The sequence below is a fragment of the Penicillium oxalicum genome, chromosome I, assembly GCF_001723175.1.
Source record: "Penicillium oxalicum strain HP7-1 chromosome I, whole genome shotgun sequence".
Taxonomy (NCBI): domain Eukaryota; kingdom Fungi; phylum Ascomycota; class Eurotiomycetes; order Eurotiales; family Aspergillaceae; genus Penicillium; species Penicillium oxalicum.
In genome coordinates, this window is record NC_064650.1 from 2,300,369 (window position 1) to 2,326,542 (window position 26,174).

General features: G+C 50.7%; 7 protein-coding genes across 7 annotated transcripts; 4 read left to right on the forward strand and 3 right to left on the reverse strand.

Annotated features, from left to right (window-relative positions):
- Positions 1-71: 71 nt before the first annotated feature.
- Positions 72-1,230, forward strand: POX_a00789 (Trans-enoyl reductase apdC; the record flags this gene model as incomplete). The annotated part of the gene is made up of 2 exons (XM_050109728.1): positions 72-604; positions 699-1,230. The coding sequence occupies 2 exons, from the start codon at positions 72-74 to the stop codon at positions 1,228-1,230; spliced, it is 1,065 nt and encodes a 354-aa protein (XP_049973496.1).
- Positions 1,231-1,700: 470 nt separating this feature from the next.
- On the forward strand, positions 1,701-3,557 carry POX_a00790 (FAD-dependent monooxygenase apdD; the record flags this gene model as incomplete). Its single annotated transcript, XM_050109729.1, has 2 exons — positions 1,701-2,314; positions 2,402-3,557. 2 exons carry the CDS (start codon positions 1,701-1,703, stop codon positions 3,555-3,557), a joined length of 1,770 nt encoding a protein of 589 aa, XP_049973497.1.
- A 1,141-nt stretch (positions 3,558-4,698) lies between these two features.
- Positions 4,699-6,416, reverse strand: POX_a00791 (Cytochrome monooxygenase apdE; the record flags this gene model as incomplete). The annotated part of the gene is made up of 3 exons (XM_050109730.1): positions 4,699-5,117; positions 5,189-5,711; positions 5,796-6,416. 3 exons carry the CDS (start codon positions 6,414-6,416, stop codon positions 4,699-4,701), a joined length of 1,563 nt encoding a protein of 520 aa, XP_049973498.1.
- A 462-nt stretch (positions 6,417-6,878) lies between these two features.
- On the forward strand, positions 6,879-18,800 carry POX_a00792 (Hybrid PKS-NRPS synthetase apdA; the record flags this gene model as incomplete). The annotated part of the gene is made up of 2 exons (XM_050109731.1): positions 6,879-14,457; positions 14,530-18,800. 2 exons carry the CDS (start codon positions 6,879-6,881, stop codon positions 18,798-18,800), a joined length of 11,850 nt encoding a protein of 3,949 aa, XP_049973499.1.
- A 1,518-nt stretch (positions 18,801-20,318) lies between these two features.
- POX_a00793 (uncharacterized protein) lies at positions 20,319-20,537 on the reverse strand (the record flags this gene model as incomplete). The annotated part of the gene is made up of 1 exon (XM_050109732.1): positions 20,319-20,537. One exon carries the CDS (start codon positions 20,535-20,537, stop codon positions 20,319-20,321), a length of 219 nt encoding a protein of 72 aa, XP_049973500.1.
- A 1,485-nt stretch (positions 20,538-22,022) lies between these two features.
- Positions 22,023-24,178, forward strand: POX_a00794 (uncharacterized protein; the record flags this gene model as incomplete). The annotated part of the gene is made up of 4 exons (XM_050109733.1): positions 22,023-22,469; positions 22,539-23,045; positions 23,104-23,207; positions 23,245-24,178. The coding sequence occupies 4 exons, from the start codon at positions 22,023-22,025 to the stop codon at positions 24,176-24,178; spliced, it is 1,992 nt and encodes a 663-aa protein (XP_049973501.1).
- A 296-nt stretch (positions 24,179-24,474) lies between these two features.
- Positions 24,475-26,044, reverse strand: POX_a00795 (uncharacterized protein; the record flags this gene model as incomplete). The annotated part of the gene is made up of 4 exons (XM_050109734.1): positions 24,475-25,270; positions 25,331-25,457; positions 25,589-25,730; positions 25,817-26,044. The coding sequence occupies 4 exons, from the start codon at positions 26,042-26,044 to the stop codon at positions 24,475-24,477; spliced, it is 1,293 nt and encodes a 430-aa protein (XP_049973502.1).
- Between the last annotated feature and the right edge of the window lie 130 nt (positions 26,045-26,174).

Sequence of the window (26,174 nt, forward strand, 5' to 3'; positions counted from 1 at the left end):
TATGCTTCTTCGATTGCTCACAGTCAACTTGAATCTCTGTTCCGTGATTTACTCTTCAAACTTGGACCACGATGATCCCTCCAAGGCAACAGACTGCTTTGAAAATCACCGCGGAAGGTCGCATTGCCGCAATCTCATGTGCTCTCCCATCCATCCACGATGACGAGTTGCTCGTTCGCGTGCGAAGCATCGCTTTGAACCCGTTCGACGCCAAATCGGCCGAGATGTCACCTACAGTTGGCGCGACTCTGGGCTGCGATTTTGCAGGTGATGTAGTCGCCATGGGATCCCAGACCAAGAGTCGAAATTTCAACATTGGCGACCGAGTCTGCGGCTGGGTTTTTGGCAACAATCCCAACCGCTTGGATAATGGGGCTTTTGCAGAGTATACAGCTGTGCCCGCAGATTTGGTATTTCGAATTCCCGGCAAGATGAACTACAACGAAGCGGCTACGTTGGGTGTAGGGTTGGCTACCGTGGGCATGTCGCTATATCACTGTTTACAATTGCCAATGGAGCCCGAGAGGACGCAGAAGTCGCCGTATGTTCTGGTGTACGGTGGTTCGACAGCGACCGGGACGCTTGCAATTCAGATTCTTGCACGGTAAGCGCGGTATTCTGTAGTTTGATTTTTCAATTCAAAATCAATGGTGTGAAAGAGTCGTCTTCTGACTGAGGTTTCTCGCGCTCCTCTACAGCTCGGGATATACTCCCATCACCACCTGCTCACCACACAATTTCCACCTCGTCCAATCTCTTGGCGCGGTCGCAGCGTTCGATTACCACTCTCCCACATGCGGGCGCCAACTTCGGGATTTGTCGTCTGGAACGATCCACTACGCACTCGACTGCATCACCGATACTCGCTCCATGGCCATTTGCTACGAAGCCATCGGACCATCGGGCGGTCACTATCTCAGTCTGGACCCGTTCCCCATCCGAGGCCACACACGACGAAGCGTCAAACCAAATTGGGTGCTGAGTCTGACCATGTACAATGAGCCAATTCCGTGGAAGAGGCCGTTCAAGCGAGATGCACGCCCTCAGGATCGAGAGTTTGCAAAGGAATGGTACCAGATTGCTCAGAAGATCATCGATGCGGGCGAGATTAAGCCGCTGCAGTCGGAGGTCAGACCGAACAGTTGGACGGGTATACCGAAGGGATTGGATCTCCTCCAGAGAGGAGAGGTTTCGGGGAAGAAACTTGTGTACGAAGTAGCGAGTCATTGAATTCCTTCTTCCCTGGTCTACTGTACGAGGCCCTCCATTTGCTGCGTGGAGGTCAGATTTACGCGGAGATTCAATGAGAGCATTGCACTGTCAGATGAGATAATCCCATTTTCTCCAGACACATTCGGGAATCTACTCTGGCGATGAGATCATCTTCATCCATTCCACATTGAAAAGACGTAGAGTCCAATAAGCATATTTACCGACAAAACTCAATCGTGCATGCCGAGCGTGGTGGATCAACCTTGCGTGACATTCCCGAAGTCCAACGGGATAACCCGCGCGTGTGAATATTCCGCGGCCGGAGAAATCGCTCGTTGACAACAACCGCCGTCAGAGCCTCCATTTCATCCACTTGGCAGAGACAATCGCAAGCACATCCACCCATTTAAGCCAGTCATAGTAAGAGAAGATGGCAGCTCTAATCGATCTCTTCACCACAAAACCCTCCAAATCCATCAGAACGCAAAATGCACACTGAGAACCTCGAGCCAGGAACCGTCCTCATCGTGGGTGGCGGTCCTGTCGGCCTCATCACGGCCACAACGCTAGCCAAGTACGGCGTGCGCAGTGTGATCCTCGAGCGTAATTTGACGACCACAAAATGGCCTAAAATGGACCTGACCAATGCTCGCTCGGTGGAAATCTACCAGGCTCTAGGCATTGCAGAAGAGCTGCGAAAAGTTGCTGTGCCGGGCCACTACCCCTTCACATGTCTCTTTTCCAGCGGGCTGCATGCCGAGAAAGCGATCACTGCGTGGAATCTGCCAAGTCCGGATGAGTATCAGAGAAGGAGTAGGGAGAAAAACGATGGAAGCATGCCTTCGGAACCGTGGCTACGTGTTTCCCAGGAGATCTTTGAGGCGTGGCTCAAGGGTCTGGGGATGGAAAACCCGCTCATCGATTTCCGTGCTAAATGGGAGGTGACCAGCGCGCATGAATTCGACTCGGGCGCGCAGGTAAATGCTATTCATCCCGAGACGAAAGAAGAGTGGTGCATCAACGCGGACTTTGCAGTGGGATGTGACGGTGCTCACAGTGCTATACGCAAGAGCCTAGATATTCCCTTGGAAGGAGGCCCGATGTGAGTACTGGCCAACTCGTTTGTGGAGTCAACATGCAAATGAGAGAAAAGCGGGAAAAAAAAGAACTTGCTGACAGATCTCTTCAGTCACGGATATGCAGTTCTTATTCATTTCAAGTCCACAGATCTCACGCGTATCCAAAAGCAAGGTCAATTTTGGCACTTGTTCTTCCCCAATGCTGCCAGTGATGGTGGGTCCATCAAGGGAGCCGTCATTGCGCAGGACGAAGTCGACACTTGGACCATTCACCGTTTCATGAAACCCGACGTGGACCACACGCAACTTTCCTCGGAGGATATCGTCTACGACCTTCTGGGTGGAATGAGTGGCCGACCTTTCCCAATCCAAATCGATGAGGTCCTTGTTCGCTCAACATGGACCCCAAGTGTTGCACTTGCGCGTTCTTACGCAGGGTCCAAGGCGAAAATCTTCATCGCGGGAGATGCCTGCCATCAAACCGTGCCCACGGGTGGGTATGGAATGAATACCGGTATCGCGGATGGCTACGATATCGGCTGGAAGCTGGCGGCCGTCATACAAGGGTGGGCGGGGCCCGCGGCACTTCTATCTTACGAGCAAGAGCGCCGACCAGTGGGTGAATTGGCGCTCCAGTGGTCGAAAGTCCACATGGGCAACCTGATGAAGATGTCTGCCGAGCTGGGCCTCGACGCCAATGTGATCGACTCTGATGTTGAGGCCGGCGTTCAAATGCGAACAGCCATGCACGAGTACCTGCAAACACACGATGGCCATAACCAAAGTGTTGGTGTGGAGATGGGATATCGCTACTCTTCCAATCTGTGTGTCGCTGGTCCACTCGATGCCGTGCTTTCGCCGCCAGAGTTCCATCCCAGAAAGTACACACCAAGCACGATGCCGGGTTACAGAGCTCCTCATGTGTATTTGACGACGGGAAAGGCTATCTCGCACTTATTTGGTGACGGATTCACACTTGTTGCGTTTCCAGAAAGTGAGGAACTAGCCACATCGATCGAGTATTTCAATATCTCAGCTTCGACGAGAAAGGTACCCCTCGAAGTTGTTCAGCTACCAGGGGAGGTACACGCCCACAAGGTCTGGGGCGCCCCGCTCACTCTTGTCAGACCCGACGGGTTTGTCTCCTGGCATGGTGACAAGGTGAGTAACCAGCAAGAAGCCGATCGTATCGTGGCTCAGGCGAGCGGTTCTCTTTCTGACTCCCCGAATGACTGTGAGGAATCGCAAGAAAGCAGTGTGTTGTAGCTTGTTTGTTCGCACAACACACGGTCTCATTCTTAGTCCATCATGTACATACAAAGCACCTGCAAATATTACAGTCATCAAGCATAATTACATACCTGGACGTAAACAACGTTGGCTCCCCGAGGACCAGAGATATCTCAAGTTGAGCGGCCCTGACTAAAGCGGCCCTGACTAAAAATCTGACCAGACTCAGATGTACCTCTTCAATATTTCACCCGCTAGATAGATATCTACTTCTGTTTCCGAGCATTCATAGAGCTCTCACTCCCAATTATCAGTTTTGAATATCACGAATCTAAATGCTTCATTTGAGCGACTCATCTGATTTAGATCCAGATTCTCACCTGTCTGTATTACTCTTCGCCCTCTCCGTCTCTCAGCCCTCTGTCGAATCTGCACCCAGGTCGTGAATGATTCAAGATGTTTGAAGTTTCACAAATTGATACCTTTTACCTGCTGATTCATAGGCGCGGAAGTATTCTGGAGGCGAGACCTCTCTTACTAGGGAATCTGATCTAAGAGAGGGAGAAGAGGGAGACTCCTGGGCGGGAGAAATCCCTCAGGGCATCCGACTGCTCGGCCTGATCGCAAAAAACACCTGATAGGGCAAGATCTCTCAAAAACCAATCAGAAGTCTTCGAAACAAACGAATTACAAGTAAAATCAAGTGAAAAAAATTAGAAATAAGAGTAATAATTCATTTATCTGTGAACTGTATGGAAGATCAACGTGCGACCGTCAGTGGTGTACTTGCTTGAGTACTGTCTGCGACCTGGACTCTTTGATTGGAGGGAGAGATTTTGATCTAGACACGCTGAACCCGCCAGACTCATTTTTTACGAGAACTACTAGATGGGCAAATTAGGCAGGTTATAAAATGAGTTCTACATCTGTGAAGAAAACGATGAGATAGTGACTGCGCGTGGGAAAGAACATACACTTGAGTGAAGTCGGATTTCCAATACATCTTGTTAGCAGTGTTTTCATGTGATTTCAGTAAAAATGAGAGATTTAAATAGAGATATGTGCTTAAAGATCTTGTCTCCCGATTCAAAGTGGACTGTCACTGCTCAAGGAATCAAATCGCCTTGGCTTCTTTCAAGATCGCGAATAATTACAGTCATTGCGCAGACCTCCGCATTCACTCCTTAAACAGCGCAATTTGAACGCCAGTTTTATTTGAAGGTCCCACCCGCATCACTCCAACATAAGGGTTCGGATCTCTGGCTTCAATCCTCTTGTAGACGCGCATCAGCCGAGCCAGGAAGTAGCTAGCTTCCGCTGTGACCAGCATCTGAGCGGGACAACGACGTGGACCTCCACCGAAGGGCACGAAGCTCCAGTAGGGCCGAAGATTCTCCCATCGCTCAGGCCGGAATTCCTCAACGTCAGGACCCCAGATATCTGGATCTCGATGGATGACATTCTTGTTAACCTGGACGACATCCCCCTTACGGACAAAGATTGGTTGCTTGCCATCTGGACCTCCACCCATGGGTAATGTGGTGTCATGGATGCACTTTCGCACCTGGGTCACACCATTGGGATAAAGGCGATGTGCTATTTTAAGTTGTGTAAGTTTATGAGATACTCATTTTGATAGAGTAGGAGGGTCGGGCAGAAATACTCACTCTCGTTCAAAATGCCAATGAGATATTTCATGTTTCGCAGTACCGAGAATGTCAACTCCACGTCGCCCAGCGCGAGTACCTCCTGCCGGCATTTCTCGTAAATCTCTGGATGACGGGCAAGATTCCAGAGGATATGGCTGATGAAGATGGAAGTGGTATCGTTATTGGGCACAAAGATCAAGCAGATCTGAGACCGGAGAGCCTCCTTGTCCTGAGGAAGATTGCTCGCCATGTACCACAGAAGATCCTTGCGATCGGCTTGTTCGGGATCTTTCCCTTGGCTCTTGTATTCGTCGAGCTCTTTGTATGTTCGATCAATATGGCTGTTCAAATATTTGTGGACCACGTCAACCGCATCGAGCCATGCCTGGTGACGGAAGAGCCAGATATACTTGTACCACTGGAGTCGAAGCCGAAGACCTCGGAGAACGTCCACCATGGCCCAGCAAATGGGCGCTCTCTCTGGGTAGACCAGAGACTCAATTGAATCTCCAAAGAGGGACTCAGTAGTCACATCAAGGAACTATGAACCACACCGGTTAGCTGTGTTTGAGTTCAAGCTTTTCCGAATTTCAATTCCAGCCCATGAGAAGAAAAGCGAACATACCCAACGTTGAATGAGTGGCTGAATATTGACCGTTTCGCCGTCCGCCGGCAGCAGATCCAGAATTCGGTCGACGTGAATGGACAGACGACTGGTATCCCTGAAGGTTTCCGGCTTGAAAAAGGGCTTGATCAGAAATCTACTGAATTCCCACTCATGCCCATCGACGGTATTGACGCCCTTGTCCGCGAATGGAGCAGTCGCCTTGTTATTGCGTCGCATCGGACCAACTGCAAAGTCCTGCCAGTTGATGGCGGACATACTTTTCATGTTCTCAGGTTCGATGGTGTAAATGAACCGAGTGCCGACAAAATTGACCAAAAAGGTCTTTGGTAGGTCTCGGTGCACCTTATTGAGCCAAACAAGAAAGTAGTCATTCTTCAAGGCTTTAGCCATACCGAGAACAATGTCGAAGCCGAAAAATGGGTCGCGATGAGGGTATCGGGGGATCTTGCCACACCCATGCTGCTTGCGTTTGTGTTCGTACACAACCCAGTCAACAGCAATCATGCAGCAGGAATAAATGACCCATGCAGACAGGGCATATTTGATGCCATCGAGAAAAGTGGTGTGTTGAAGGAGAGTGGGCAAACTCTCCTTCGAAAACATGTGAAGCAGACTCATTCCTGTGGAAGATACTGGGGATAGGAGTGAGGGTACAGAAAGCCTTCACCCAGGGACCTATTCATTTTTCAGTCCTCTGAATCAGATGTTCGGCTCTTTCCTCTTTTAGGAAAAGTTGACGATTATCTGAGTATCGCGGAGTATAGCCGTGGTGGAAATCCCGGGGACTGAACGTAATCCCGTGGATTCCCCGTAATCCCGCCCAATATCCCGCCACGCCGCGTTCGCCGCCGTCGCCCCCGTCCACTGCAGCAATTAGGGCTTCGTGCATGACCCACTATTCTCCACGGTAAGACATAGCTAGGATGTTATACATAGATGATCTAGATAGACATAGACCAGGTCCTGTAATTGAACAACCTCTCAGTCGACATACACCAGGAAAACCACAAGGCAGACTTCAGAGGCATACCACCTTCCTTGTACCTCTTCACACCCACATTCACATACCACTCGCCCAACATGCAAGACTTGATTGCTATTGTTGGTTCTGCCTGTCGATTTCCCGGGCAATCAGATAGCCCCTCAAAACTATGGGCTCAATTAAGGGACCCCGTCGATCTTCGCAAGACATTCTCCTCTGAAAGATTGAACCTTGCTCGATTCTACCACCCCGATGGAGAACATCACGGCAGCACAGATGTACAAGGCATCTCGTACTTGCTGTCAGAGGATCCCCGTCAGTTTGATGCCTCCTTCTTCAATATCAACCCCCGCGAGGCGGAGGGAATGGATCCTCAACAAAGGCTGCTGCTGGAGACGGCCTACGAAGCCCTTGAAGCTGCTGGATATTCACTGGAGGCCATGAACGGCTCGAAGACTTCTGTTCACGTCGGTGTGATGAACACAGATTTCAGCAACATTCAGCTTCGAGATTCAGAAGTACTACCGACGTACAACGCCACAGGAACATCAATAAGCATTCTTTCGAATCGACTGTCATACTTTTTCAACTTAAAGGGCCCTTCAGTGACTGTTGACACGGCTTGCTCTAGCTCATTAGTGGCCCTGCATCAAGCCGTCCAAGGCCTTCACGCCGGTGACGCAAGCTCTGCCATTGTCGCCGGTGCCAATTTGATTTTTGATCCTGCCATGTATATCGCGGAATCAAGCTTACACATGCTATCCCCGGACTCATGCTCGAGGATGTGGGATAAAGATGCCAATGGATATGCTCGCGGAGAAGGTTTTGGAGTATTGGTTCTCAAGCCACTGAGCCGAGCCATCATGGATGGGGATCATATCGAGGCTGTCATCCGCAGCACAGGCGTCAACTCCGATGGCCGTACCAAGGGCATCACGATGCCCAATGCTGCATCTCAAACCGAGCTCATCCGACAAACATACCGAAATGCAGGTCTCGACCCTGTCGTTGATCGATGCCAGTATTTCGAATGCCACGGAACAGGTACCGCGGCAGGAGATCCGATAGAAGCCCGCGCGGTCCACGACGCATTCTTTCCCGCCGAAACAAACACGGCTTCAGATCCACCTATACCCGACGGTAAGCTGTACGTCGGATCCGTGAAGACAATTATTGGCCATCTCGAAGGTTGTGCGGGCATTGCCGGAGTCCTCAAAGCTGTCCTCGCCATCAAGAATCGTGTCATTCCTCCCAATTTGCATTTTCATGAGCCAAATCCTCAGGTCCTTCCATTTTGCGCCCGTCTTGAAATTCCAACAGTCCCCATACCATGGCCGGATACTGGCAGAGCTCCCATGCGCGCAAGTGTCAACAGCTTTGGATTTGGTGGCACCAACGCCCACGCCATCATCGAAGGATACGATGCATTGAGCAACCCAGTGAGAGAGACAACGATATCGCCTGATGATCGATTCATCGGACCACTCTTGTTTTCTGCCCACTCCAGCACATCTCTGGTTGCGAATGTCAGAAATATGGCCGAGCGGATCAGATCGGACGATTCAATCGATTTGGAAAGACTGGTGTGGACACTGCATGCTCGGCGGAGCGTCTTACCCACCAAAGTATTCTTTACAGGCGGCACAGTGCAGCGATTGCTCAATTTTATGGATCGATTTGTGACAGAGTCAGAAGAATCCACCAGTTCGTCAGCCGGAGTCAAATATCAGCCACTAAATCCGGCCGAGGCGCCCGGAATCCTTGGTATTTTCACAGGCCAAGGCGCGCAATGGGCTTCAATGGGCTCCGCGCTATTTCAGCAAAATATTGTATTCCGGAAAGCTATTGAACGATGCCAGGCTGCGTTGACCAGGCTAGCTGACGGCCCCGAGTGGTCCTTGGTGGACGAGCTCACCAAAGGAGCAGCTGAATCTCGCATTGGGGAAGCAGCCTTATCACAGCCACTCTGTACCGCTCTTCAGATCGGTTTAGTGGACATGTTGAAGTCCGCGGGTATCTACCTCCATGCTGTTGTGGGCCATTCCTCTGGCGAGATTGCCGCCGTGTACGCCGCGGAGATGATCAATGCAGAGGATGCCATCAAGATAGCGTACTATCGAGGATACTACGCCAAGCTCGCCGGCGGGGCAAAGGGACAAGCTGGACGTATGATGGCAACTGCTATGTCTTTTGATGAAGCCGAGGAGTTCTGTGCCCGACCTGAATGGCGTGGTCGTCTTGTGGCTGCTGCAAGCAACTCCCCACAGAGTGTCACCCTTTCTGGGGATATCGACGCCATCGAAGAAGCAATGCAAATGTTTGAGGCTGAGAAGAAATTTGCACGGATCCTGAGGACCGATACTGCTTACCACTCCGACCACATGCAACCTTGTGCTGAGCCATACCTGAAGGCGTTGCAAGCCTGCCAGATTAAGGTGAAAAAGCCCCGAAAAGACTGCGTGTGGATATCCAGCGTCCGTGGTGATGTTGAATTGCTTGAAGGAGACCTCTCAAGCTTGGCTGACCAGTACTGGGTTGATAACATGTGCAACGCAGTTCTTTTCTCGCAAGCTGTTGAGGCCTCGATCTGGAATGGAGGTCCCTTCGATGTGGCTGTTGAACTGGGCCCGCACCCAGCACTCAAAGGCCCAGTGGAGCAAACTATAAAGGCAGTCTACGGTCCCGTACCAGCCTATGCTGGGCTCATGCGACGTGGAGACAATGAGATTGAGGCATTTTCCGGTGGAGTTGGATTTGTTTGGTCGCGTCTGGGGCCAAAATATGTCGACATGATTGGATATCGTAAAGGGTACCAGGGCGCTGACCTTCTGCGACCACAGGTGTTGAAAGACCTGCCACCATACTCTTGGGATCACAGCAAGCAATACTGGAAGGAATCCCGGATCTCTCGTCAATATCGACTGCGACAAGATACTCCTCACGATTTATTAGGTCGTCGAGTTCCCGATGACACCGATGACAGCCGCAGATGGAGAAATGTCCTGCGACTCAATGAGTTATCCTGGATCAAGGGTCACGTTTTCCAGGGACAGGTCCTCTTCCCTGGAGCTGGTTACGTGGCTATGGCTCTCGAAGCAGCACGAGCCCTCGCTGATGGTCGCCCGGTCAAGCTGTTCGAAATCGAGGATGTGTCGCTGCGCCGTGCCTTGGTCATTCCAGAGCAAGGAAGTGTCGAAACTGTCTTTGCTACTAAAAGCTTAGACGCAAAAAATGGAAGAAAAGTCACCGATCGATTGGAGGCAGAGTTCTCGTGTTATTTCTGCTCCGCCGATGGCATCGAGCCGTTGGCAAAAGCATGCACAGGTCGCCTCATCATCAACTTTGGCAATCCAGTAGCAGATGTCTTGCCGCAAAGGACTCGACTCCCAGCAAACAACGTTCCAGTCGACATGGGGAGATTTTACGATGCCATGAGCAACGTTGGTCTGGATTATCAGGGCATTTTCCGTGGCCTTGTTTCCGGCAAGCGATCTCTTGGCTGCTCATCAGTCAAGGCTACTTGGGGCTCGGATATGCAGATTGACGAATATGTGATCAATCCTGGTTTCTTGGATGTTGCGTTCCAGTCTCTTTACACAGCATTCTCATCGCCTGCTAGTGGAGAAATTTGGGCCCCCTACTTACCCATCCACATCGAAAGACTGGCTGTGAACCCAAATGTGTCCTACCGAGCGGCAGATCTCGAGACTGAGATGGAGGCAGACGCATTCGTCACAACTGCAAACTCCACACTCCTCAAAGGTGATATCCAGCTTTACAGATACGAATCTCAGCATGCTAGCCTGCAGGTGGAAGGAATCTCAATGAAATCAATGTCTGAACCACAGCCAGAGAATGATAGATGCTTGTTCTCTGAGACGGTCTGGGGTCCTGATGTCTCTACAGGCGTCACTGAAGTGGCCAGTCGCACAGTCGAAGATGACATTGATCTGGTAGAGGCTCTTGATCGAGTATCCTTATTCTACTGGCGAAAGCTTGTGGAAGAGGCTGGCACGGAGATTTCCCACTTCCAGTGGTTCCATCAACGCATGTTTGACGCCATCGGTTTTCAGATCGCCTCCGTGCGCGACGGGCAGCATCCCATCGCGAAAGCCACTTGGCTCGAGGATGACTGGAGTACTATCCTCACCGTGAGCGAGCCTTACAAACATCGCACGGATATGCGACTCATCCACGCAGTTGGCGAGAATCTGCTATCTGTCGTACGCGGTGACACACAGCTGCTGGAAGTTATGGTCCAGGATGACATGCTCAACCGCTTCTATATGGAGGGTTATGGCTTTTCTGTCATTAACAACGCGGTCTCAGACGCTCTGGAGCAGATTACTTTCAAATATCCGCATGCCAACATCTTGGAAATCGGAGCTGGTACCGGTGGAACAACCCGAAGTATCCTTGATCGAATCGGCACCCGCTACGGATCTTACACATACACAGACATCTCCCCGGCCTTCTTCAAAGCGGCAGCTGACAAATTTGAGGATGCCAGAGGGAAGATACAGTTCAGAGTTCTGGATGTGGAAAAGGACGTTGGTCCCCAAGGCTTCGAAGAGTGCAGTTACGACATTATTGTCGCCGCGAATGTCCTTCACGCCACACGAAAGCTTGAAGAAACCATGAACCATGTTCGGACTTTGCTCAAACCTGGTGGATATCTGGTTCTGATGGAAATAACTGGCCCACATGTCTTACGGACACAGTTCATCATGGGTGGTCTTCCAGGGTGGTGGTACGGCGTCGATGACGAACGCGTACTGTCGCCCGCCATATCAGATCAACAATGGAGCCGGCTTCTTCTCGATACTGGATTCTCTGGCTTGGATTGCTTGAAGCCGGACATGTTGGATGGTGAAAAACACTCATTTTCCCTAATGGTGAGCCAGGCTGTTGATGAGAAGACAAAAATGTTCCGGAATCCATTTTTGTCGACGGGCATTACTCCATCAGGAAGTCTTTTGATTATTGGAGGTCGAACGCACAAAACTTCACAGATGATTGAGGAAGTCCGTCACTACCTTTCCGTCTGGGAGACTAGTGTAATGGATTGGGATAGCATTCAAACGAAGCAGGAAGGCCAACTGGCTCAGTTCGAAAACATCATTTGCCTCGAGGAGCTCGATCAGCCATTGTTCTCCACAACCATCACCGACGAGACGCTTCTGGCGCTACAAAAGGTGTTCAACGGAACAAAGAATGTTGTTTGGGCCATTTCCAATGCTGATAATGAGAATCCCCATGTCAACATGACAGTTGGCATTGGACGAGCATTGAGAACCGAGATTCCTGGGCTGAATCTCCAATTTGTTGATGTTGATTCTTTTGACGATGCGCCAACGTGCGCTCAGCAACTTTCACGCATGTTGCTCCAGCTGGTGATTGGGTCATTGTGCCTGACCGAGAAGGCGCTGTGGACAACTGAGCCGGAAGTTCGTGTTCAAGATGGGCGACAACTGATTCCCCGTGTTCTTCCTATAGCGTCCATGAACAAGACGTACAACGCAAATCGGCGTGCAATCACCGATTTCATTGATCTCGAAACAACGTGCGTGTCTTTGAAGGATACTGCAGGCTCAATGAGTCTGGTACGAGGAGCATCTCTGCTAGGCGAGCCTGTACAGAGTGACCATGAGCGGCTCCGAGTTCACTTTTCTCTCGCCTTGGCGGTCTCTGGCGGTTCGGCATACTATTTGTGTAGTGGAATTTTGTGTGAAAACCAACTTCCGGCCCTGGCGCTCTCCACTAACAACGCAAACATCATCGATATTCCCAAGAACATGATCTCGATCTTGGATTTAGATGAGCCTTGTGGTGCCGCAACGCTAGAAGCAACGGCTCTCCACCTACTGGCGAGAAACATCTGCAGTCATCTTTCGACATCGAGTCAAACGCTCGTCTATCAACCTAGCCCCGAGTTTGCCCAAGCCTTGCTGTCGACGGGCTGTCGATTCTTATTTGTTACCACGAACAAAGAGAGCCCCTCGAGCAACTGGACCTACTTCCACCCGAGGGCGTCTCGTCGTGAGATTGAGTCCATTCTGCCAAAGGCTCTTGACACATTCATCGACTGCACTGGCGAAGTGCCTGGGAACTTGAAATCGTGTCTTCCCACAAACTGCAACATAATAAATACCGAGTTCCATCAGCTTGATGCCAAAAATCTGGAACCTGCGTACTCTGCAGCTGTTGCAAACTCTAGCTACTCGTGTGGTCGAAAGAGCATTCAGATCGGAGACCTCCCCTTGCGCACACCTCCCAGCCCCGAGCCAGTGGACTGGAGAGGCGTTAAGTCTGTGAATATTTCTCTCCAGCCACTGATCATGAACCAAATCTTCTCGCCAGACGCTACTTATCTCCTTGCTGGCATGACAGGCGACCTTGGTCTTTCGCTATGCCGCTGGATGGTTCAAAATGGTGCCCGACACATCGCTTTGACAAGCCGGAATCCAAACGTAGACGAGGAGTTATTGCAAAGTATGCGTCAAGGCAATAGCGATATCCGAGTCTTCCAGAATGATATCACCGACCGAGATGCTGTCCGCAATCTGATAGATGAAATCAGAGAGTCAATGCCACGCATTGCTGGTGTTTTCAATGCATGCATGGTCCTTCGAGATGGACTCTTTTCAGAGATGGACACTGACACGCTCAACAACACTCTGAAGCCAAAAGTTGATGGTTCAAAGATACTTGATGAGATATTCCAGGATGATACCCTTGACTTTTTTGTTCTTTTCTCGTCCCTGGCAAGTATCATCGGCAATGCGGGACAGTCCAATTACCATGCTGCAAACATGTTCCTTTCTGGTCTTGCCAACAATCGACGTAAAAAGGGTCTTGCAGCGTCTGTCTTGCATATTGGCCTGGTCACCGATGTGGGCTATGTTGCTCGTCGAGGCCAAGCAATGGAGGAGCGGCTCCGGAGGTTGTTCTTCCTTCCTTTGTCTGAATCGGACATCCACCACGCGATGGCAGAGACCATTTTGGCAAGTCCAGCTCGCAGTGCACGCCAGCACGAGATCATTCTGGGCTTAGAACCGTTTGTTGATTCGGCCAGTGCAACGAAAAGGCCTCCCTGGGAACACAATCCTAAGTTCTCACATTATGTGTCCCGGCCACTGCTAGACGAGAGAACGACGAGTGCGGCATCAGAATCGGCGACAGATGTGAAACAACTGTTGAAGACGGCGGTTTCCGCTGAGGCCGTCACTCCTGCAGTCCAGGAAGCATTTGCCAGAAAGCTTGAATCTATGATGCAGCTCCCTATCAACAGCGTCAATCTCAACGTTCCCCTGATCGATTTGGGATGTGACTCTCTGCTTGCAATTGAAATTCGACGCTGGTTTATCAAAGAGGTCGGCATTGACGTTCCAGTCCTTAAGGTCTTGTCCGGTGACACCACAGCTCAAATCTGCGAAGATGCTGTTTCGCAATTCTTGGCTCTACAGCTTGAAAAGAAAGACGCGGTGCCATGCGACTCAGCAGAGCAACTCAAGACAGAGCCTCTGATTCTCAGCGATGCCTCTGACAAAGTTGAGAGCGCAAATGGGGACTCCGAAACTATTAGCCAAGGCGATGATTCTCGAGGAAACTTCTCCTCGTCTTCAAGTAGTCACACAAGCCCGAGTCTCCAAGCTGTCACCACTAGTACCAAGTCAGGTACGCCAGCACTACTGGATGAAGACACAGAGCCTCTTGATTTGGTGTCCAAGAGGGCTATCATTCGCGCAGGCCGGGCCTCTTTCGCACAGTCCAGACTCTGGTTCCTGACGCAGTATCTCCATGATCCGACAACGTACAATGTCACAGTGCGTTACGATGTCAAGGGGGAAATACCAGTCTCACGAATTGTAAATGCACTGCATACAACCATCCGTCATCACCAGTCCCTTCAAACATGCTTTTATATGGACGCAGACAAAGAAACTTTGATGCAAGCAGTCCTCTCGCCGCCTCACACTTCCGTCAAAACAGTCCTTTCTAGAAACGAGCAGACCATCAACGACGAGTACGAATCTTTGCGTTGTCGTGTTTGGAATCTCGAAAGGGCGGAAACCTTCGCGGCCACTATTGTCTCTGTATCGCCTGAACAGCATACCGTCATCTTCGGGTACCATCACATCATAATGGATGGAGTGAGCTGGCATCTTTTCTTGCGAGATCTGAACCTCGCTTTTTGCCTTCGATCGTTGCCTTCGGTTGAAACAGAATACATCGACTGGTCAGAGAAACAATTTCAGGCAGCTCAGGGAAGAGATTTCAGCAGACAGCTTGAATACTGGCGTAAGAGGCACTGTCCTCCGCCTTCTGTCATGCCATTGTTGCCCATGGCTCGGACAGATTGCCGTAAGCCGCTGACCACATATGAAAGCCACGTTGTCGGCGCGGAAATTGACCGAGATCTTGTCTTGCACATCCGGCAGGTCAGCCAAACTTTGCGTGTGACGCCTTTCCATTTCCATCTGGCTGTGATTCAAGCCATCCTCAGTCGCTTGCTAGATATGGAAGATCTTTGCATTGGCGTGGCGGATGCGAACCGAACCAGCGAAGCTCATTCGGGAACTGTTGGGTTTTTCTTGAATCTCCTCCCCGTCCGATTTAATACGAAGAGAGGCAGCACATTTCAAGAGCTCGTTTCCTCGGTCAGGGGCACGGTTCTCGAAGCTCTCGCCAACTCAGAGGCGCCGTTCGATCTCATTCTCGAGGATCTGAAGATTGTGCGAAGCTCAGAATACAGTCCCTTATTCCAGGTTGCTGTCAACTACCGCATGGGGGCAATGCTCCAAGTTCCTCTCGGAGACAGCATGATGGAGATGATGTTTGCCGATGACGCAAAGAATCCTTACGACATCAGCTTCGGGATCACGGAGACGGCCACGGGCTCCTGTTTGCTGGAACTGACTAGCCAAAAAGAACTGTACACGAAGGAGTCGACTCAGCTCTTTTTGCAGATGTACATTGATGTTCTCCGCGCTGCATCTCAAGATCCCTCGCTTCCTGTTAGCCAGCTACCGGTCACCATTAAAACGCTAAACGAAGAGAGATTCGCTGTTGCGAGAGGCCCTCGAGTTGATCATTCTTGGCCGAAAACACTAACGGAGCGCTTTGAAGAGATGCAGAGCCTCTTCTCGGAGAGCACTGCCATCAAAGACGGTCATTCAGAAATCAGCTACTCGCAACTGGCCAAGAGAGTTAATCAAATTGCCACAACGCTCATCGGTCAAGGTGTCGTCATGGGAGACAACGTCGGCGTTCTCATCCATCCTTCCATCGATGCAGTTGCCTGTATGCTGGCTTTACTACAAATCGGTTGTATTTATACCCCTCTTGACACGCGGCTGCCCTTGGCTCGATTGAATATTATTGTCGCCGGCTGCAAGGCACCTTTGGTTTTGCACCACACTGCAACTGAAGACACTGCACAGGAGCTCGGAAAACTGACCAAACTGGTCAATGTTGACAATTTAGCAGAGGCGATTTGCTCAAATCAACCGACAGTCATCCCTGCTCCTTCTGTGGCATCTTTCTTGTTCTATACGAGCGGCAGCACGGGGGCACCAAAGGGCATTCTTCTCACTCAAGAGAACTTCGTGAATCATCTGGCGGGGAAGACTAGCAGTCTCGCCCTCGGCAGAGAAGTCGTCTTGCAGCAGAGCTCTCTAGGTTTCGACATGTCCGTTGTGCAAACGTTTTGCGCCCTGGGCAACGGTGGAACCTTGATCATCGCGCCGAAGGAAGCACGCGGAGACCCAGTTGCACTTTCCAGTCTCATGGCACGGGAACGAGTGACGTTGACGATCGCCACGCCCTCGGAGTACTCCTTGTTGCTCCGCTTCGGTCTTGAGAATTCCCAGAAGCTTCACGCTTGGAAGCATGCCTGTATGGGTGGCGAGGTTGTGTCACGATCTTTGATCCAGCAGTTCTGTCAATCAGATCATCCGAATTTGCAGCTGACAAACTGCTACGGTCCGACCGAAATCACTGCTGCTGTGACGTTCCAAAACATCTCTCTCCAATTTGAGGACAATGATATGGTGGATGGATCTCTGGTTGGAAAACCTTTGCCTAATTACTCGGTCTACATCCTGGATGCTTCCGAATCTCCCAAGCCCGTTGGTGTCGCTGGCGAGATTTGTATTGGGGGCGCTGGAGTTTCTCCAGGCTACTTCAGGGCTTCGGAACAAACAGAGTCAAAATTTGTTCAGGACCCCTTTGCCAGCTCAGAGGATGTTGCTCGCGGTTGGTCAAAGATGTATAGAACCGGAGACATGGGGCGGATGCTTGAGGATGGTACTCTGGTTTTCTTGGGCCGCATGGAGGGTGATAATCAGGTCAAGTTGAATGGCGTGCGGATTGAGCTCGATGGAATCGCTAACAGCATTCTCACCACTGGACGTGATCTGGTTTCCGAGGCTGTGGTCACAGTTCGCTCTGTCCCAGGTTCTGACTCATCCCTCCTTGTGGCTCACGTCGTTCCCCTTGGAGGGCAGGTTGACGTTTCCAGACTTCAGCAGCTCGCTAGAGATCTTCCGCTCCCGCCATACATGCTTCCGTCCATGGTCATTGCTCTGGACCGTCTGCCAGTCAACGCCAATGGAAAGGTTGACAGAAAAGCCATTGCAATGCTACCTTTGCCAAATAATCGTGACGAGATCGCCAGAGGTCCTGGCCTCGGGGCTACAAGACATCTCAACCTCGCAGAGGGCGAGCTGCGCCTATTATGGGAAAAAACTCTTCCGGTCTTTGGTGGTCCTTCAAGACTGGATGCTGATTCCGATTTCTTTGTTCGAGGAGGAACATCCATGCTGCTGGTTCGACTGCAAAGTGCCATCAAGCAGTCGATTGGGATTACAGTCCCTATCGCAGAGTTGTATCAGTTCCCGACTCTTGGTCAAATGGCGCGGCGAATCAGTCGCCGTAAGGAACAACATGAAGCTTCCCACGCATCCGTGATTGACTGGGCTTCCGAGACCTCACTGACGCAGGACCTCCTCTCTCTGGCTGATACTCAAGTCTCAAAAATTCGAGGGAAAGTCCAGAACGGAAAGGAGATTCTGCTGACCGGTTCCACCAGTTTCTTGGGGAAAACAGTACTCGGATTCCTTCTCAATGACCCGTGTGTCGAGAGAGTACATTGCGTCGCTGTTCCCGTGGAGGAGACCTCTCTTCTTCCTCCATCTGATAAGATTACCATTTACCCTGGCAACCTCCTCATGCCCAATCTAGGACTGGCACAGACCGATCTGGCAAGTCTTCAGCGCTCACTAGACGTCATCGTTCATGCCGGAAGCACAGGGCATTGCCTGAACAACTACTCCTCACTGCGCGTTGCAAACGTTGGCTCAACGAGATTCCTGGCGGGACTTGCTCTGTCGCGCGGAATCCCCATCCATTTCATCTCGTCAAACCGTGTCACCTTACTGTCTGGGAACACCAGTCTTCCCCCAGTCTCTGTTTCATCCTCTTTGCCCAACACAGATGGCTCTGAGGGCTTCACTGCCAGCAAATGGGCATCCGAGCAGCTCCTTCAATCAGTCGCCGCGCTCCAGCCGGGACTCTCCGTGACAATTCATCGTCCATGCGCTGTCATAGGAGACGAGGCACCGAATGAGGACGCCCTGAATGCTCTTCTCAAATACTCCAAGATCACGCACTGTGTTCCGCGTTTCGAGAACTTCGAAGGGTATCTTGATTTCGAAGATGTCCACAAGGTCGCCGGGGCAATTGCAACGGATGCTTTGACCCATGGTGACTCGGAGAAGGGCAAGTCTGATGCGCGATTTGTACATCACTCCAGCGGCCATCAAGTCTCCATGCAAGACTTCAAAAGCCGAATGGAGACTTTGTTCACTTGCCCGTTTGAGGAGGTCTCCATGACCGAGTGGATTGACCGCGCCTTGCAGGCTGGAATCGATCCACTAATCACCGGATACTTGGAGGCGATGACATCGAAGGGCGAGACCATTCGCTTCCCATATATGGGAGCCACAGGGTCGCTTTGAGCGCCTATCCTTTTGTGTCGAATGATGGAATTTTGGTCTTTCTGTCTAATTAGTTCAATTTCATTTGCAATTTTGATCGTATATGTAAGCAAGCCCCTGGAATACAAATCAGTTGAACACCGATCCTTGGAGTGAATTGTTAAGAGCACCTTCTTCGTATTTGGGGTTTCGCAGAGTCATGGTGTTATGTTAGTCTGCCTGAATCTCCCCCTGTTGTAGCGAAATTGTTAGTCCTGTGCTGGTCCAGCCTGACAATACAGTCTCTGGGCCGTCTTCTCTCTCCCGTTCCAGCAATACTTGAGGTCACGTGGTCTGAAGTGACAAGGGATGAATGCCCAAAGCACGCCTGAGCGACGTCCCTTGAAGCTTGTCTTGACCTGAACATTGTGATCTCTGATATGGTCAATCCGATAGCGACAGACTTATGATGGCTCAATGCCCTGTGATTCGCTGTGCGCTCAGAGAGGACAGTAGTGGGGCGCTTAGAGCAAGTGGGCGCGTCCACACCGGAACAGGTATCCAGGACGCGGCAACCGAAATCAAGTTGGGACTGCATCTCAAGCGAGATCCCAAGAAGATACTCCAGTAGAGTTTTGATATCATAGATGGCCGAGTTTGCTGCCATTTTTGGTAACATAAGTGGATCGATCAAGACTTGAAAACGGTCCGGTAGTCGAGAAGAGCGAGGGGAGGTGACCCGGCCTGGCTACGCATCATTGAGTGCCTGTCACGTGCGTATTGCGCATCATTGGAGCTACAGTCGATTAATTCCTACACTGTCACATGGGCATGGGGCGCCTCATCTTTGTGCCTGAGTATTGAGTCAATGAGTCAATTGCTCATTCACCCCATGAAAGAAAGTCATCCTTGTCGTAGTCAACAAGCACTAGTAATTCTGACATTCCTGGGAGCATCATTTTATTCTCGTTCAAGGTATTCACGTGTGGAAGCGATTGGCCGTATTAATTTCAATCTTCTTGAGTTATTCTCAAGTCAAATGGAGGATCGGGACAAGTTTCAATAAAACATTGATAGAGATTTCGATGCCGTCACGATTGTAGAAAGATCGGCACCGTCTTCCTCTCGACTAGTTTTTCCTTCCACTTCGAGGGCAGAATGGGTAGACTCATAATGAGTACATGCTGACCACCACCGCAGTCACGCTATCGGTGGACCTCGAAAATCACATGAGTTTTGATTGTTTGCCTCATCTGGTCAATCGATCAAAGAAGTCGGATCTTCGCCGCAATGGCGACTTTCGCCTATCCGTGGCAGTGCCTCGCTGCGTGATTAGCCTTCACCCAAACAAGAGAGTTGAAGGTGCCGATGATCTTCATGGCTGTTGCGCATCGGGCTGATTTGAAACTCACGTTCATCAAAGTGGCCGCGTCCAAGCGCCCTGTCCGCCGTGGGGAGAAAAAGCTAATACCCCACACGGCCTCTTAAGTCCAATTCCGGAGTGCGTAGATCAACTGGCGTGCCATTGAACCATGTCCAAGTAGCCGACAGTAGTTGCCTTCACTGGCTGGAGCTTGAACTTTTACCGAGAGCAATCCACCCATTGACATTCAAAGAATGGCCCTGTACATTGGCAAAGCTCGGCATTGCTACCTGGCGTCTTCTGTCAGGACAGATGAGCCACTCAGATTTGGTCACGAAGACCTTGGCCAGTCCACTTTGGCCACCCACGACGCGTCCTTCGAGGTATCTTTCTGCAGGTGAGATCTGGCTCTGCATGTAAGACCTATTTCCGGTCTAGGCATCTGTCTTGTGAGAAGGGGTTTGTGTTGAGTTTGATTTCCTATCGTGATTGGGTCATTTCAACTCTGTCCCTCATCTTAAAGTTCAGCTCCCTAATTCGATGGATACAGCGGGGGCACATATCTGTGATTGGAATATGGAGAACTGGCTAGCAACCCCGCCTCCTACAGATGGTCCAGTCCAGCCCAGCAAAAATGGGAACGGCATACATGGTGTCCAATGACGCCATGCCGTTTGAGGGTCAAGTGTGGACCAAATAGGATTGCCTACCATAAGCAGATACCTGCGGAAGTCGTGCAAAACAGAGGGTGGTAAATAAACATTTCTGCATTCATCGTTGCTTGGGCGGAAGTGGAAGGGCGGGCCGACACCGTACCGTGCCGCATTACTTATCTAATGATCTGACTCCTGTGGCCTTCCCTTTCGGATCGACCGTGCTCAGTTAAGCAGTTGATTCCGTACGATGGTACACTTTTCAATGACACAAAAACTCCTCAGAAGCATTTTCTTTTTGAAGATAGTATTGAGTGCGTCGGCTACATTGCTCACGTTCAGTTAAACTCTCCACCTCCCCCTGGCCGGTGATGCATAGACATAGATCCACGGCCCAGGCTAAGGTGGCATGGCCCAATTGAAGTAAACCTCCCGCTCGCGGTCTGCCGGGCGGCTACCTTGATAGGCACCAACAGGACAGGACAGGACAGGGGGTACGTAGCTTACCAGAGTGGTAAGTGGATCCACCTGATTCTATAATCACGTGATCTGCATGCACGAGCCGACGGGACCACTTACTCAGTTATAGCCCGAATCGTTCTAGCTCCCCAATCAGGTCTACTTTTTGAGAATCTCACTCTTTTAGGATCTTGCTCCTATCAGGCTTTATTTAGCGCTTATTGTGATTTACTGAAAATAATCACATAGTAAGCATGTGCGGGGTTGCGGAGTCGAGTTTCACCACTGCCTGATAAGCGGCCTGCTCATCTCACTTCGAGGTACGCATGCTGCTCGATCTGTGATCAGCGGCGAGAGGACACTGATTGAACACACGGTCTCTAGGCCTCATAGACTGATAACTTTAGGCTTGTTCACCAGTTATTTCCCTTTCTTCTTCCGGGCGCGTGGGGGTCAGAGCCTCAAAAGCTACGAAGCATACTGCATGGTACAGCACATTTATCGCATGATAGCATACTAGTGGGACTCGGTACCTAGGTGGTAAACCTTGGCTGTGGGGCCAGTTGGACGGAGGTCGCCCGTGTGCCAAGCCACCCATCCACTCTGTCTAGAATGGTACTTGGTTGCACTATACAGGAATCGTGAAGTTTGATTTCCCCTCATAGGTTTCATGGTCATTAGAAATCAAATAGTTTTTCAATGGAAAATGAGTTCCTTATGCTCCTTTTACTTCTCTTTCGTCATTCAATACCCCCTCACTGTGTTCCGTGAATATTCGCTTTACACACAATGAGTGCTCCTCTCTATCGCCGTCGTCGGCCTGCCGTTGCGTGTGTCGAGTGTCGACGACGCAAGGTGAAATGTGATCGTGCGTTTCCGTGTGGTCCATGTGGGAGCGCATCCCTTTTGTGTGGCTATCGGAATCCCATCACCGGATTGACCCAGACGGCACCTCGCGCGGGCTCGACTATCACCGATCTACCTACCTCAACGACTACTTCCGAGAAAGATAGTGTGCGAACTAGTACGGTGTCCAGCTCTCCTCCGGTCAATCTCACCCCATCAAGCAGTGGTAGTGTTGGTCTGCCACCCCTCTTCAACTTTCCGTCAAGGTTCACATTTCCTGGGGATATGTTGATGAATGAGAATGAGTCCCTGGACCTCCCCGGACGCACCGTTTCTCACGCAAAGAGCCTGGGCTGTGGCAAACATTATATTCAGTCATCATTTGGACAGGTGAGTAAAAGCTTTGGGTTGGCTCGAGAATTGTTCAGGTGAAGGCATTCGACTGACACTTGATGACAGTCAGAGCACACGGATATCCTCTTGCATAGGTCAGACCATGCAGACATTCAGTCTCTTTGGGAGCACTGCTCTCATTACGCCCGGGTTATCAAGTCAGAGCGAGCCGTCAAGTACTACACCCAGTTAGGACCACCCAACATCACGAATAATCTGCTCCCCAAGTCGACCTGTGATCGTCTGGTCATGCTCTATCTACACACATTCGAGTCTGTCTTTCGCGTGCTGCATACCCCGACCTTCATGCAACAATATGAGCTATACTGGAACAACCCGCATGGTGCAAGTCGGGCATTTCCGTCCACACTCGCCCTTGTATTGACCATCGGGGCCTGCTTTATTCCGGAGACTGAGGCGGATGAACTTCAGCTGCTAGCACCAAAGTGGATTGCCGGCGCTCAATTTTGGCTCACCGAAAGCTTTGAAAAATTCGACATTGACCTGTCCGTATTACAGGTCTCTACCCTGCTGTTTTTAGCGCGTCAAACCGTCCTTGATCCGTCCGAGCTGGTATGGATCTCGGGGGACTTTCCCCTACGTATTGCTGTTGGACTCGGTCTCCACAAAGAGTCACGCATTCATTTCCCGAGTTTTCGCCCCTGGAGAGCGAGATGCGGAAGCGCCTCTGGGCGACGATTCTGGAAATGTCGATACAATCATCTTTGGATACGGGTATGCCGCCGTCCATATCAAATGATGATTTTGACAGCGAGCCGCCATCCAACATTGATGATGTCGATATCAGCAATCTATCCGCGGGACCAGATATCCCAGACGGTTTCACTCAAAGCACCGTTCAGCGAATGCTGATGCAAACCATGGCACTTCGGCTACAGATTCTTCGATATTGTAACTCTCTCAAAAAGGCCCCTGGTCAAGATTACCAGTGGGTTGTCAAACTGGGCATGCAGCTGGATGCTATGTGCCATTCGCACACAGCCACGCTCCAATCATATCAGAGAGATTGCAACCCCGACACCCCAAAGCCAACAGACTTTCAGATTCACCTGCTGAACATGTTGACTCGTCGTTTCTTGCTGGCCTTGCATTCGCCGTTTGCCGTGGACGCCAAATTAGACCAATCTTTCTACTTTAGTCGCAAAGTGGTCACCGAAAATGCACTCGCCTGTCTATCTCCGATACAGTTGGCATCTCAGGCACCAATGCCGGCCGATTCCCCGCCAGAAACTCAGCAACAAGAGCTTCTGAGATTGAAGGTGCGCGGAGGCGATATCATCCGACACACATTATGCCACGCTACCGCCATTCTCATCGTCGAACTCACCGCTGAATTGGAGAAAAATGATTTTCCCATTATAAATAGTCTTTCGCGTGATCTTTTTTTCCACGCGGTAGAAGAGTCCATGGAGATCTTTCGCCGGCGGGTTCAAGCCGGTGAGACCAGTGTTGACATTTATATCCTCTTCTCTTACGCCATTGCCCAAGCCAAGGGGATGAAGGCTGGGCAGGTGTCGCATCAACAAACCGTTGAACCTGCAAAGGATAGTTTAAACTTCTGTTGCGAATTACTCAAGTTTCAAGCCCAGGTCAGCGCGGTTAGTTCTTTGGAGCTGACCCCTGGTCTTCAGGTGGCATTAGATAATGATCTTGGTGCTTCAAGCTTGTGGGATGGCATCATGTGAATATCGTCTTCGCATCCCGGTCACCGAAAGAACCTACAATCGCTTTCACAAACCGATCTACAATCCCCCGTCTCGCACTACTTGTGTTGTGCTAGCACTCTTGTTTTGAACGATTGTCATGAATGTGTGGCGTTTTGCATATTCTGAATAAGTAGATGAAGCATACATCCAAAAAAAAACCAGGCAAATATAATTCAAAATTGATGAAATAGACGGCGCAGCCGTTCCTCCTCCTGTCATCCGGGATATTTGTCCACTATCTACCGATTCGGGGGTTGTATGCGGGATAATCTTCACTAGGAAGACTTCAGTCTCGCTTCGAGCAGAGTCGCCTGCGAGGCGAGCTCCGCCGAGCTCGCCGTGAATCCCTCCGGCATCCAAACCTTCACCAGCTCAAACCCAGAATCATTCAGCAGCTGTTCAAACTGGGCCTTTGTTCGTTCCAACGAAGCAAATGAAACCATCATGGTCAGATCCGCCTGCGCCGAGGACAGCGCAATGCCTGACTCTGGGAGCAAAGTCTCGTTAATGAGCAGTAATGAATCAGGCGCCATCGCCTCACGAACACGAGCCAGAATCTGTCTCGCCTGCTCATCGGGCCAGTCATGCAGCACGGTGCGGAGATAGTAGGCTTTGGCACCCTTGACGGGCTGCGGGTCGAAAAAGTCGTATCCCTGCGCCTCAATACCCGCGGGGAGCTCGCCATCTTTAATTGCCTCGATAACAATTGGTAGGTCTTGCAGAACGAGACGACCCTTGACGCTGGGGAATTGCTTTTGGAAGGCGATAATATCACCTCCCTGGCTACCGCCCACGTCGACGAGGACAACATCGGAGTCGCTTGTCACACCGCCCAGTTTCTCCTCCACTGGGAAGAAATCGAACCAGTTCTTGCCTTGGCGACGGTGAGAGATGGTCATGACCGTGTTGAAGGCTTGTTGGTAATAAGGTTCTCCGGAGAGGAAGTCAAAGTAGTGCGACTTTGTCTTGGTGGCGAATTGGAAGGGGCCATCGAGGACATTGTTGGGATTCTGCCAGCCTTTCTCATGGAAGTAGGCCGGGAGCTGAGTGAGGACCATTGAGAAGTGCGTACTTCCAGAGGCCGTCAGTGAATCGAACAGGGACTCTGGGGAGTAAGAGTCAAGAACTTACACGTGAATCACCGCCGCAGAGAGAGGCGAGCTCGAGACGTAGCCTGCTGCCACAGGAGTTGAAGCGTACACATCTTGTTCGACTTCTTTGAAGATTCCCAATGCCGACAGGAAGCGCATGACACGTGCTGGAGAAAAAAAAGCAATGAAGAATTGAGTCGTCAGTCTTCATGTAATCAACAATTTCTGTTTCGGGGGTCTTTTACAGCGTGCTCTAAGGATTCTGCTTCCGACAGAAAGGCAGGACTGAGTGACTTACACACAAGCAGAGGATCAGCTTTGGTCATCTCCGCCAGCTGCGACAGAGTGATGGTCTTCTCGCCCGAAGACTCGATGTGCTGCGCTACCGCATCAAAGATTTTCATATCAATACCAAGCCGAAGGGCTATGGCGGGATAGCCCTGCACCACGTAGCCACATTAGTCCACCGTACTTGATACTTTCACGCGGCCGCTACCGCCGCCAGGGACAAGGGTGAAAAACATACTGCGAAAACCGTCCGCAGGGTGAATTCGAACGGCGTTTCCAATTTTTTGCGGAGCTGATCACACGCGCTTAGCAGGCGCTTTCGGTCAACATCATTCGCGTGTGTGTCTGGTGTAGAAGCAGCAACAGACTCGATCTGGGAGGCCAGATCTGCAAGACTAAGAGCCGCCATCGGACTGGACTCGGTAGGAAGAGAGTGTATCCTTGGTGTTTCCACAGCAGTTGCCATTTTAGAGAATCTTTGTATCCCTTTAGTTCTTGCAAGTCGTACAAGGGAGTCAAACGAATCAACTCGATTAGAATGGGGGAGAAAAGATGCTCTTCAACTCTGAAGATTGAGATTCTAGTATAGATATGCC